This window comes from Halyomorpha halys, unplaced genomic scaffold (genome assembly GCF_000696795.3).
Source record: "Halyomorpha halys isolate HHAL.00 unplaced genomic scaffold, Hhal_1.1 Scaffold382.1, whole genome shotgun sequence".
NCBI lineage: Eukaryota > Metazoa > Arthropoda > Insecta > Hemiptera > Pentatomidae > Halyomorpha > Halyomorpha halys.
The window spans coordinates 20,212-32,709 of NW_027107005.1; the positions used below are offsets into that span (position 1 = coordinate 20,212).

The window sequence follows — 12,498 nt, forward strand, 5'->3', positions numbered from 1 at the left end:
ATTGCAGAAGTAGATATTTAAATAGAGCAGAGCTGTAAATAAACATTAAATAATAACACAGATGACTAAGTCCAAGGTGGGACAGAGCAACTAAGAATAGAACAAGTTGAGCTAATGGTTAGAGGTTGTAAACAAAATATTTTACTATATATGATTTTAATTCAATATACAGCAATTATATTGTTATATATAATAACTAATTATATTCTTAAAGCATAAAAGGTTATTAGTATTGTACAATCGTAAAAAATAGTTGAGTATAGAAAGTCAATATATTGTTCAAGGTGTAGTTTTAAAAATGGTGAAGAAAAACCAAAACTTTAACAACTAACATCTGAAGAAACCATATAGTACATAAAAAGGATTGGAAATTTAATTATATAATATTTATATAATTTAATTATTTAACATTGCTAACATAATTGAAAAATAAAATCATGTATTACCATTAAGATACATTGTTAGCAATAGTAAGTTTTATTTCTATTTTTAAACAATGGTCACCATTTTTTGCAAACAAAATAATATAAATAGTGACATTTTCATAAAATATTTTCAGCTCACCAACATATAATCCTGTGTTTGTGTTTAATTGCTTTAATTTGCCAGGAGACTTGCTCGTAACTGTTTCTCCATGATCGATGGTTAATGATCCTTCTTGTTCATTTCTAAAAAATACAACATGAATTAATCTGGTATTAATTTTTCAACAATGAAGATAATTTGTCATGTTAGTTACAAATTATATTTCAATTGTTTCCACAAAGATTTCCTGAGTCAGAAATCTTGTAAATAAAAAATAAAAACATTTATAGTAAATTAGGACTTTAATTTTCTTACTATCCTTCTTGCATTATTAAAATTAAAACTAATTTAATGCACTACAGGTCTTTTAGTAAAAGACACTTGTCTTGATGAATGTATTATTGATTTAGATTTTAAGGAGCTTGAGTGAAATAGCAGTAGGGTATTTTTTTCTTTTCATTAAATCTTTCATTGCAAGAAATCCTGTAAAAATTTAATGTGAAAAAGCACTATTGTCTAGAATAACAGTTCCTAAACTTTTTTCTTTTTGGGATAAAAAATATTTCATAGCACCCTTGTTAGGTAAAAAAAAATATTTAAAAAATCACCATAATTATCATTAGAGTGGTTGAGTATGTAAGAAAATAACAAAAAACAGTACCAAGTATGTGCTGGAATGCAATATTTTGAAAAGTGGAATTCGCTTTTGGTACCCCTGGCATACACTTAGGTGTATGCCAAGTGTGCACAGCACCTACTTTGGGAACCGCTGGTCGAGAATGATATTTGGGAACAGACTGATGTTGAATTTAAGAGAGGCACACTATGGCCACTAAGAACTGAATAGACTAGACATTTCAACCAATAAATAAAAAACTATATTCAAACTCTAAAAATTGCTGATACCTTAGATATGGACAGTCCCATATGTGATGGATATGAGGAAAATACAGAATAGCAATTGCTGATTTTTACAAATATTTATTTTGAATTAAAAATATGCTTTTTTCAAACACACACACACACACGAAGGAACGCACGCACGCACGCACGCACGCACACACACACACACACACACACACACACACACACACACACACACACATATATCACAATTGCATACCTTGTAAAGCTTCATCATTTTAAAAATACTTCAACAAAACATTTTCAGTGATTTGGGAGAAAGAGGTGCATGAACTTGATATATATCTACATCCTATTGAGAAAGATCTCTGAACAATTAAAAACTATTCTGATAAAATGATGAAGTATAAATTGTATACAAATTTATGACTGATGTGATCATCACAAATAGCACCAAATTAGTCAATTCTTAAGTACTTATTCATTTAAGGTCTGTTCTTTTATTAGTTTAATGTCCTTATGTACTCCAAGTAAGGCAGGAAGGATACGTTATTCTATAGAATACCAACCTATTCTAGCCAGAGTTACAAAATTAAGATTTATACTGAGGATTCACCACAAATTACAAGTCTACCCTCCCAGGTTTTGCACAAAAATGAAGTGGCCACAACAAAATTAATTAATAAGGGTTTAGTGAACAATTCTACTACCCCTGTTGTTTTTACCCCTGTTCTGTTTAAATACTTGCTATTTATTATTTGACGTACAATTATTGTTCAGTTTTTCTTTTCTCATTAGTTATAAAAAATTGGCTTTCAAAAAGCTGTTTTAAACAGGCAGCACCATATTAATCATTTCTAAAACATCTTTCTCTGTTAATAATTACCAAATATAATAACTATAAAAATACATTAAATATATATTAAAATATATTAAAAAATATAAGTGGATACATTATATTATTTAGCAAAGGGTAGAAATAACTAGGTTTTTTGTAGAATTTTTAAATTTTTTGCAATCTCCAGTAATATCATACTGTAAAATGAACATTTTTTATTCGAAAGACAAATCAGTATTGAGAACCAGCATTAAATTGTAATTAACTTTATAGTTTATTAGGAAATATGTATTTACCTTGTTGCTTTGACTCGATGCCACATTCCGTCATCTATTTTGGTATCATTAAACACAATGAAGGTTTCACCACTTCCTAAATTATATCTCATATGAAGATAACCATCTTTTACTCCAAGAGCTAAATAATCGCTAGATGCTTGAGATAAATCAGACCTTCCTGTCCACAATATCAAGCCAGATGGAGATGTTGTCCGCAGTCGCATATTTATTCCCACTTTATTACTTAAAATCCTGATAAATTAAATTTTAAACATATAAATATTTGTGTTAATTATAAATATTTCATAAATTCAAAGATAAATGGTCAAAATATATAGAAGAAATGAATATTAACAAAGATTTTCCAATTAGATTTTTTTTAATAATTATTATGTTAGTATTTGATGAAAATAAAAGGCTATTGTGTGGCTTTATATAATAGTACAAATCTCTCCATACTCTGTGGGCTGATTAGTTTGTGATTAAGTTTGAGTTCAAAAATACAATCATAATAAAAATGGAGAATCATATACTATACCATCATACCATTGCAATATATATAATGTTCAATTTCATTTTCCACTTTCTACAATCTACAGATTGGTGTTTCCACAAATATCAATATAAAATAACATACTAGTGATTTCTATACAATGAAGATAGTTAGTTATTTTTTATTTATCAAACCTCTCTAAAGTGAATCTGTCAATCAAAACAGCTTTACTTCAGTTTCTACAAAAGTGCTTTAAAAGCTAGAGGAATAAAGCTGTTCCTTATGTTAGATTAGAATCATCTGGCTCTATACCTCATGATTTCTCTCCTGGCATAAATGTCAAGGTTTCTAAACAAAGATCAAAGAACTGAAGCCGTGACAAGAGGGTAGTTAAAACATCTCCGTGCTAGCACTTCTTCAGGCATTTGATCCACATTGCTATATGTGGCATAACCTTTCTTTCCCTCAAAGCATTTGTTTTAACAGTAATGAATAATTTTTATTCAAAGGTATCTTTGGTATGCACAAAATCCCTCTAGTTACTTCCTTCTAATCTTTTGTGACTTAAAAGTGATTGTAATAAGTAAAAACTAGATCCATTAAGAAGAACCTTTTATTATATATTGAAAATCAAACTAATAGATATAACTTGAAGACACACACTAAATACATTAATGCATGCAATTGAGGCTAAATAATAACAACTGAGTAAAGGTAGAGCACTGGTATATAATAACCTATTTACATACATTACATTCTCCACCAATTGAATAAAAACTAGTCCATTTGATAAAGGTCATGTCATCGTCTGAAAGGTAACGTGGAGGTGCTCGTTGTCTTGACGATCTGAGAACTGGAGGCGCTTCAGGCTGATTGGGCTCAGGAGGATCAGCTACATAGGGCTCTTCTGTGTCATGCTGACCATAGTCAGTGCCAGAAAAGTTTCTTATAGCATCTGACTCTTATGGTTCAGCAGTAGTTGGAACCCCAAGTCTCCTAGGTAGGTAGAACGGCGGGGCAAATGTGACACTTTTCTATATACTAATTTCTATAATCGATACTAGGGACGATACTAGCTGATTGATGTATCGCTTTAAACTACGCTCTGAATCCAATATGATGATGTAGTGACATTTTCCTAGTTTCCTGGTGACGATTCCAAACTGCCAAACATCCTGGTTATCTTGATGGACTCTCTCCCTGTTGTGACTTAAAAGTGACTATAATAAGTAAACACTAGATTCATTAAGAAGAACCTTTTATTATATATTGAAAAACAAACTAATAGATATAACTTGAAGACACACTCTAAATACATTGATGCACGCAATTGAGGCTAAATAATAACAACTGAGTAAAGGTAGAGCACAGTTATGATCCCTAAAGGGTAACCTATTTACATACATTACATAATCCTAGGATTTTTCAATTCTTCATAGATATACCTTGCTAACAATTTGAAACAGTATAGGTGTTTAGTTCCAAATATGTCAAGTCACACCAATGATTCCCATGCTTTCCTAACCTACATTACCTTAAGGTAACAATACTAACTTACAGTGAATAACAAATTACTAAGAGAAATGTTGTAAGAAAGAGAGGGTTTGTAAGAGTATATGTATTTCACTATCCAATATATCATAATAGTGAGTTGTTGTCAATGCCATTTGGAAAGGCCAATCCTTCTCTGATTTTTTATGTGGCAGGCCAATGTGAGTCAGTTTCCAGCAGAATAGAAGTCAAGGCATGTCTCTTTTGGCTTCATGGTCTCCAGGTAGTAGATCAAGGTGACAACAATACTCCTCTGAACATCATTTGATAATTAATCATCTGCCCAGGGTCTCACCTACCATTAAGTCTTATATGATGATTTGAGGCCTCCCTTACTGTACATACAATCCTTAGTACTGATTTTTACTAATTAATAGCTGAGTGAAACAAGGTAAGAAGGTATGCCTTATGTAAGGATTATGTAATCAATGTTCACCCTCAATTTTATTAGTTTTTTTTTTTTAATGGAAATAGAACATTCAGTTAGTCAAAATCCTTACTGGATCTACTTGGAGATTAATGATTTTGTATTTACCGAGTTCCTGAAATATTCAGTTACATGGGGAGAAGATGGTTGGGGGTGCGTAAGTATTATAATAAAATAAGGCTGTATGAGAAAGCAATATTAAAATTAAGTAATAGAAAAGAAGAAATATTACAATAAATATGAAAATCTAGTTAGTAAATATATGTACAAAATGAAAATTATACTTTTCTTATACAGCCTTTATCATCTTATAATATTTAGACTGTACATGTCTTGCAATACTATTTATGTGTCTATAACATTAGTTATTTTCTAATCATTCTGTGTATCCATTTATTCATTGGTTCTTATCTTGTTTTTTGTTCTTAGCACTGATGAAGACTTGAAATTTCGGCCTAAACGTTGGCACTAATAAATAAGTTTTTACTTATTTGTGTTCTTTGCTGACTGCATCTTATCCTCATTGATATATACCCACAGTCAACTATGAACTCATCAGAAATACACAGTTATGTTAAAAATACTAACAATAAGAAATATACATTAGGTTCAACAACCTCTAACATAAAAATTAATATGAAATCAGTCGATCACTTACGCTAAATCATTTTCGGTGTTAAAATAAATCTTTTTATGTTGTTAACCAAAATATTTATTTAAAATGATTTTTTTTCTATTATAAGTTGATTTTGTATAAGAGTTTTAATATTTACCTGTTTAGAATTTCTGGATCTGTATAATGGAGGTGAGTGTTTCCAGTAAATGAAGCAACTGGTGGTATCATTAATTGACTGTTTTCTTCACAGTGCTTATCACATACACATTTGTAAAAATCAAAATGAGGAACACAATGAGCAACATCACCACATGGTTTAGCTACACAGGGATGAGGACAATTATCAACATTAACACCAGCAAGGGCTTCAGCCAAGATTTGCAGGGGACGATTGTTGATTAAGATCTAAAATATTTCAATAAATAAAATTAAAAAGAACTTAGATAATAATACATAATCCATAAATAACATTACAATTTAATAGATTTTCACTAATATGAACATAGATTTCATTGTTTATGATAAAAGCATTTTTTTGGTTTAGGGGGGGGATGGTGAAGGATAAGATGGGTAATTCATTTTCTTATACATACTTGTGGTTTACTATTGAACCAACTTTTTATTAGTTATTATGTTTTCTTAAAATTCAAAGCATCTGCCAGACCAGTGCAAGCTCAAAGTTTCTTTGAGTAAGCTTCACATGTTTCTTCAGGTTAACTGCACAAATTCTATTCTGCAGTACTAGTTCTAGGCTAGAGATGAGATCACTGGGTTAAGGAGAGTAAATCTGTTGCTGATCAGCATATTGAGTTGCTAATCAACTCTCTTGTTACGTATTCATATCCATCTGTTTGTTTACTTTGTTTCTTGACTTTCTCTGTTGTTTTTTCTCATGCTCCATCTTAAGTTCATTTCTTGTAATTACGTTTAATCAAAGTGTAAAGAGACTTCAGTGGAGTAAGGTGGTTTCATTGGAAAGATACTAGTGCATTGGAAGACCAGGAGCTTTGCAGAATGGACTTCTTTGAAGTTTGTTAATAAAAGAAATGTACTGGCTCTGAGTTTTGTAATTTGTTTGTAATCCTAATGGACTCAATTAAAACCCCACAGGCAGACTCTCGTTTCTGTTATGTCAATACAATCAAGATGCTATTTTTAATAACTATTCTTCAGATAATCTTCATTTTTTCACACAGGCTCTCTGACTAGTAGTCATTCATAAAGAATTCTACCTATATTAACTATTAATGAATGATTATCCATCTGAACTCCATCGACCAACAGACCCAAACACTGAAATGCCAAAAATCACGTCAACTGCATTTCATAAGTAACAGTTCTTAATCTAAATATTTTATTGGTGATTCCGGGGTGTCTCACCAAAATATTCTTTGCAAATGCCTGTAATGCTGGATCTATCAAGCATAGCATTAGAACTATAAAATATTAGTATGAACATGGCCATGATGCATTAAACATAAACATTTGAGTTCATTTTAGCCTTCTCAAAACCCCAACAATCACCCATCCTATTACTGTTTCAATCAGTTGCAATGAATTTCAGAATTTATGGCCAAATAATAATTTTTTTTAAATATATCAAAAAATATGCCGGTGCCGTAATATAACATAATGGGTTTATCAGAATTATTAAAATCTGAATCTGCTAGGGAATATCCAAACCCAAAATACATTAGGGAATATCCAATCCCTTTAGTAACACTTTCCTACCAAGGAGAGTTCCATGAATAATTTCTATTAAGTAAAACTTTGAATTAATTTTATAATTAGTACTTCTGTATTTAATGATTACTGAAATGCAGCCATTAGTTTTACATCACCTATTTTGTAAATGATGAGTTTTCATTTAGTATTTTTAAAGACATTTTATTAGCATTAAATACCTAAAATGTTCAAGAAATTTTAAAATTGAGTTCTGATCCTAAATCTAATAAAAATCTTTCTGTCAATGATAGGTTGGATTGGTGATAAAAAGTAATTTTACAAGTAGAAAATATTGTACAATCACTGATAGTCAGAAATGCACTAGCTGAGCAAGCAACTGGGCCAGAACGAGATGAAAATGTATCAGTTATAGGGGAGATTAACTAAACTACTGTGGGAAAAACAAATGAAATCAATCTCCAATATGTGAGAAGATATAAGAAGAGAGCACTTATCTGATAAAAATAAAAAAATAATTAAAAATTCACTATTGCAAAAGTTTTAAAGAGTTAAGCTACATAATAAGGCTACCATAATGTCATTATTTATATCATAAGCACAAATAAAAATAAAATATAATTAACAAACCTTTTGAATACATCCAACAAATGATGTTCTAACTTTAACTTTAGGAGAAACCATGTCAAAATTTGGAATCCCTCCAATATATATATTAAGAGGTAAGTAAAGTTGAGTAAAAGCTCCAGGCGATAAGATTTGAGCAGAAGGGTTTTTATCAACTTGCAAAACTGCAAGTCTTCCTGTTCTTGATATGGTTACTTCATGCCATTCACCTAGACTCAGAGGTTCTGAACTCCTAAACAATAGGATAAAAGAATTAAAATCCAGATCAGATGAGCTAAATAAACAAAAAATAACAATAATAATCAAATTATAGACATCCTAAATTTTAATATACTACAGGCAATATTATTAACATTTAATTAGACAAAAACAAACACACACACACAACGGTACGAGGTTGGCTGTCTTCGGTAGGCCTACAACTTGCAGATCACAAGACCGAGGTTCTCCTAGTAACTAGCAGGAAGCAGACCGAGTCTATCACTGTCACGGTTGGTAGTCACGAAATTCGTTCCCAGTCTAGCTTAAAATACCTAGGAGTCATGATAGATGCACGTCTCCGCTTTAATCTTCACACGGAGTATATCAGAACCAAATCTGCTAAAGTAGCATCCTTTTTGTTACGCCTTATGCCAAATGTCGGAGGTTCCAAAGAAAGTAGCCGAAGGCTTATTGCTACTGTTGTCCCCTCCATTATGTTATATGCAGCCCCGATTTGGAAACAAGCGATGGCTACCATATCATACAGGAGACAGATAGTTTCAGTGTACCGAAGAGTTTGTTTAAGGACAGTTAGCGCTTTTCGAACTGTTTCCTACGAAGCAGTGTGTGTGATAGCCCGAATGCACCTGTGGAACTTCTTGTTGAAGAAAGAAGCAGCCACTATGAACGACGCTTGCACTTGTCCAGAGAAGAAGAGCGAAAAACAACCATCGACCAGTGGCAGCAGCGTTGGGAGGCTGCAGATTCCGGGAGGTGGACTCACAGGTTAATACCCCATGTGGGCAAGTGGTATGGTCACCAGCATGGTGAGGTGGATTTTTACATAACCCAAATGTTGACTGGACATGGATGCTTTAGAGCCTACCAGTACCGCTTCAAACTGGACAACACCACAGAATGCCCTGGATGTCAGACTGTCGAGGAAACCGAGGAGCACGTATTTTTTACTTGCATTCGCTTTGCAGCAGAAAGAAGTGAATTGGAGAGAGTGTGTGGAGGACACGTCACACCAGAGAACGTGATGAGCTATATGCTACTTTCAGACCAGCATTGGAACGCAGTGAAGATATTCACCACAGTAGTCCTCAAGGGGTTGAGAGAGGAAGAGAGGGCTAGAAAACGTAACTAGCATGGAAACGTGAAAACCATGCGAAGAATGCAAGGTGGTGCCACACACACACACACACATTGTAATATGCGATTTTTGAGTAAATAGTATATTTTGATATATAAAGGGTTTTTGATGTATTTTATTTTATGTATCATTTTAATATTGTTCATTTGTTTTGTTTATCCAGAAAGCAAGCTAACCAATTTTCATTGTCCATAATAAATTCGTGATTCAAAACAAAACCAAGATGGCGGTATGTATCCTTCAAAAAGTCCATGGAATCAAGGCAGATTCAAATATCATAAAAACTATTTTAACTCTTCCCATCATAGAAGTCAAGAAATAGTGCGAAAGAATAATATTCAGAAAGTAAATCATTTGCAAAAATCTCTAAATGTTGTGCGACAATCGATTTTTACATGCAACATCGAGACAGGTTTTGGTTTTTGGCAAGCATTCTTTGTTTGGGCGCGATTGGGAAATGATGTTTCCAGGATGAGGAGGTCCTCATCAATTTCTGTCAAGCAAGGGTGGACATTTTGAAAAAAGGAGGACAATCAAGAGTCGCCCAAGAAGAAAAAGATACTCTGAGTTTGGATTGCCTGATGAGAGAACGTCCGTCGGCTGGAAGCGGGAAAGATTGGAAGCCATCCTGGAACAAACCTCCTGTAATAATTTAGAGTCCCCAACAACCTCCGAATTCCTTTTATGTCACTAGGTACCGCCATTTTCTGAATAGCAGAAACTATCAGGGTCTGGTTTAACTCCCTCCCTAGAAATTGTGTGACCCAAAAATTTTATTTGTTCCTGCCCCAGCGCCGACTTTTCCTCCGACAATTTGAGACCAAAATGTCTTATTCTCTGGAACACGCTCTTCAAGTGTCTCACGTGTTCCACCTCGTTCTTAATGAACAGAAAGAGGTCATCCATGTAAATCTGACAGACGGATTCGTCAATTCCTCTCAGAAATGGATTGTCTCCATCATCTGGCTGAGTTTATCTCGAATTCATTTATGTCTTATGTTGATCATTAGGGTGCATTTTAATTTGATGATACCCAGCCTTTAAGTTCTGTGTGCTGAATACCGTCGCCCCGCACAGCCTTTCTAAAATGTCTTCAAATCTGGGAATTGGATACTTTTCGTCAATGGTATTCTCGTTCAACTTCCTGTAATCAATCACCACTCTGTACTTTTCAGTAGTTTCACCAGGCGCACTCTTCTTTTTAACCGACCTCAATGGATTATTGTATGGGGATGTACTATCAATAGTGATTCCTTGTCGTTTTAAACTTTCGAGTTCCTCCCGGATGTGGTGACGTAGTGCCTGTGGTTATCTCCTTTCCTTTACATATGTCTCCCCGTCCTGCTTCAGTGGGATCTTATGGACAGTCTTCCTGGTCGCTCTGAGGATATCCCCCTCTTTAAAAAAAATATCCTGGTATTCCCTCTTATGTCGCTGTCTCCAGCCCTCAGCTTGATTGATTGCCCCTATCCGTGCACCCTCGCTCCTCTGTTGTTGACGACATTTGTAGGTTTTACCTCCTGTCTTAATCCTCCATTTTCCCCTGTTATTCTTAATCCAAGCACCCACCTTTCCTAGCAGGTCATACCCCACAATTACTTTATATCCCCTCGGGATGGTCTTTACAATATGGACTTTCAAGATGCCCTTACTAAATCCCCAATGGTTCAAACCTATTTCCGCCTCCCCCTCTACCTCACAAGGGCCACCCAGGGTGATTAACCTTCACTGACATACCTGAATCCAGTGTGCTCTCTCTCTCCACTACACAACTTCTCCACAGCCTCTCGACAAATGATAGTACTGGAACTACCAGTGTCTACCAGACACCTCACTCCTGCAATCTCTACTAGGCAAACTGCCGTGTTCTCCTCTCATATGGTAAATCTCCAATGTGCGGTAGCCCCTCTGTGGGTACACTCCTCGTGTTCTAGCTGCTTCTCCTTTTCGCCTCTAAGTCCTCCTCTTGCCTTGCTGGCAATTCTCTCGCTCATAGTCCCCTGCTTCAGTTACTGTTCCTGCGGTCTCAGACATTTCCGTGGCTTCACTCATGGATCCATTCATCCTTTGAGAGGTTCCCCTTCTCCGTAATCTCTGTGCATGGACCTACATTGGTTCAGATACATTTTGCTCCCTCCACCAATACATATAGGGATACTGTTCCTGTCCCTCTGTCCCACATTCAAAACATCGGGTGCGGGGACATTGTGCTACCAGGTGCCCAGTTTTACCACACCCATGGCACTTGCGGTCCTCCTGCTGACCATTGTTTCTGGGTCTAACTTGGCTCCTTCTATGTTCTGTGTTACTATTTCTCTCTCTTCTACCATCTCTTTGTTCTCTTCTTCTCAAGGGGTTTGGCATGTTTCTTGGCTGATGATATTCCATCCGAGTCCACCCCGGGTCCTCTACTTCCATTTGGGCCTCCACATCGCTAGCGCTTGTATCTATGAAATCTTGAGCACATTCCACAAACGAGCGGTCTCTTGGCATTCCTTCTTTCTTTCCCACTTATTTTGCCAACTGAATCTTCAGTACCTTGGATAGGAATTGCATCCGACCCAGTACTTGGATTGTCTCCATCATTTGGCTGAGTTTATATCGAATTCATTTATAGCGTGCCAGGAGTTCTGCGGCATACTACCCATTAGACTGTCTCGGTTTTTTCGTTTCTCTGATCATCATGAATATATCCTCCTCTGGGGTCCACCATCCTCCTCCGAATGCCTTCTTTAATCTTTCTTTGATGATCTACCAGGAGGTCTCTTCATCTGTCTGAATCTGATTTAGGATACTTCTTTTTACACGGCAGACTACCGCTGCTTTCAGTACTTTTACATCTTCGCTGTCCAGTAGATTCTCCGACATCTTCGCTTCTATTCGCTCCATTAGGCGATCGCCCCCTTTTAAACAATGATTCAATTCTCCGGTCACTCTGGTGTTTTTTCTAGGTCCGACACCGCCTTCACCGCTAAAGAGACTTCTGGTAGTGGTTGAATCTTCTATGGAGGTGGGTTGCCAACTGCTAAAGTTTGGTTGACTGGAGCTTGAGGTTTGTTGTTTTGGTTCATATTCTCCAGGTTCAGAACTGCTCTTCTCACTATTCCATTACTGGTCATCATTTAAAGAGAACAATGAAAAATAAAAATTTCTTTTAGACTGAAAATTACTCCGGTATCTAAAATTCCCTGGTTTCGCCACCAGTTAAGTATCGGCGATGACAAAATGTCAAAAAAAAA

General features: G+C 35.0%; 1 protein-coding gene across 1 annotated transcript in view; it reads right to left on the reverse strand.

Annotated features, from left to right (window-relative positions):
- LOC106682013 (pikachurin) overlaps positions 1–12,498 on the reverse strand; it is a 60,419-nt gene that overhangs the window by 17,027 nt on the left and 30,894 nt on the right. Inside the window, exons 8-11 of the mRNA XM_067045354.1 lie at positions 7,906–8,134; positions 5,750–5,997; positions 2,524–2,757; positions 565–668 (exon numbers count right to left, since the gene is read on the reverse strand). Of these exons, the coding sequence (XP_066901455.1) occupies positions 565–668; positions 2,524–2,757; positions 5,750–5,997; positions 7,906–8,134 (815 nt within the window). The remainder of the gene's footprint in view (positions 1–564; positions 669–2,523; positions 2,758–5,749; positions 5,998–7,905; positions 8,135–12,498) is intronic.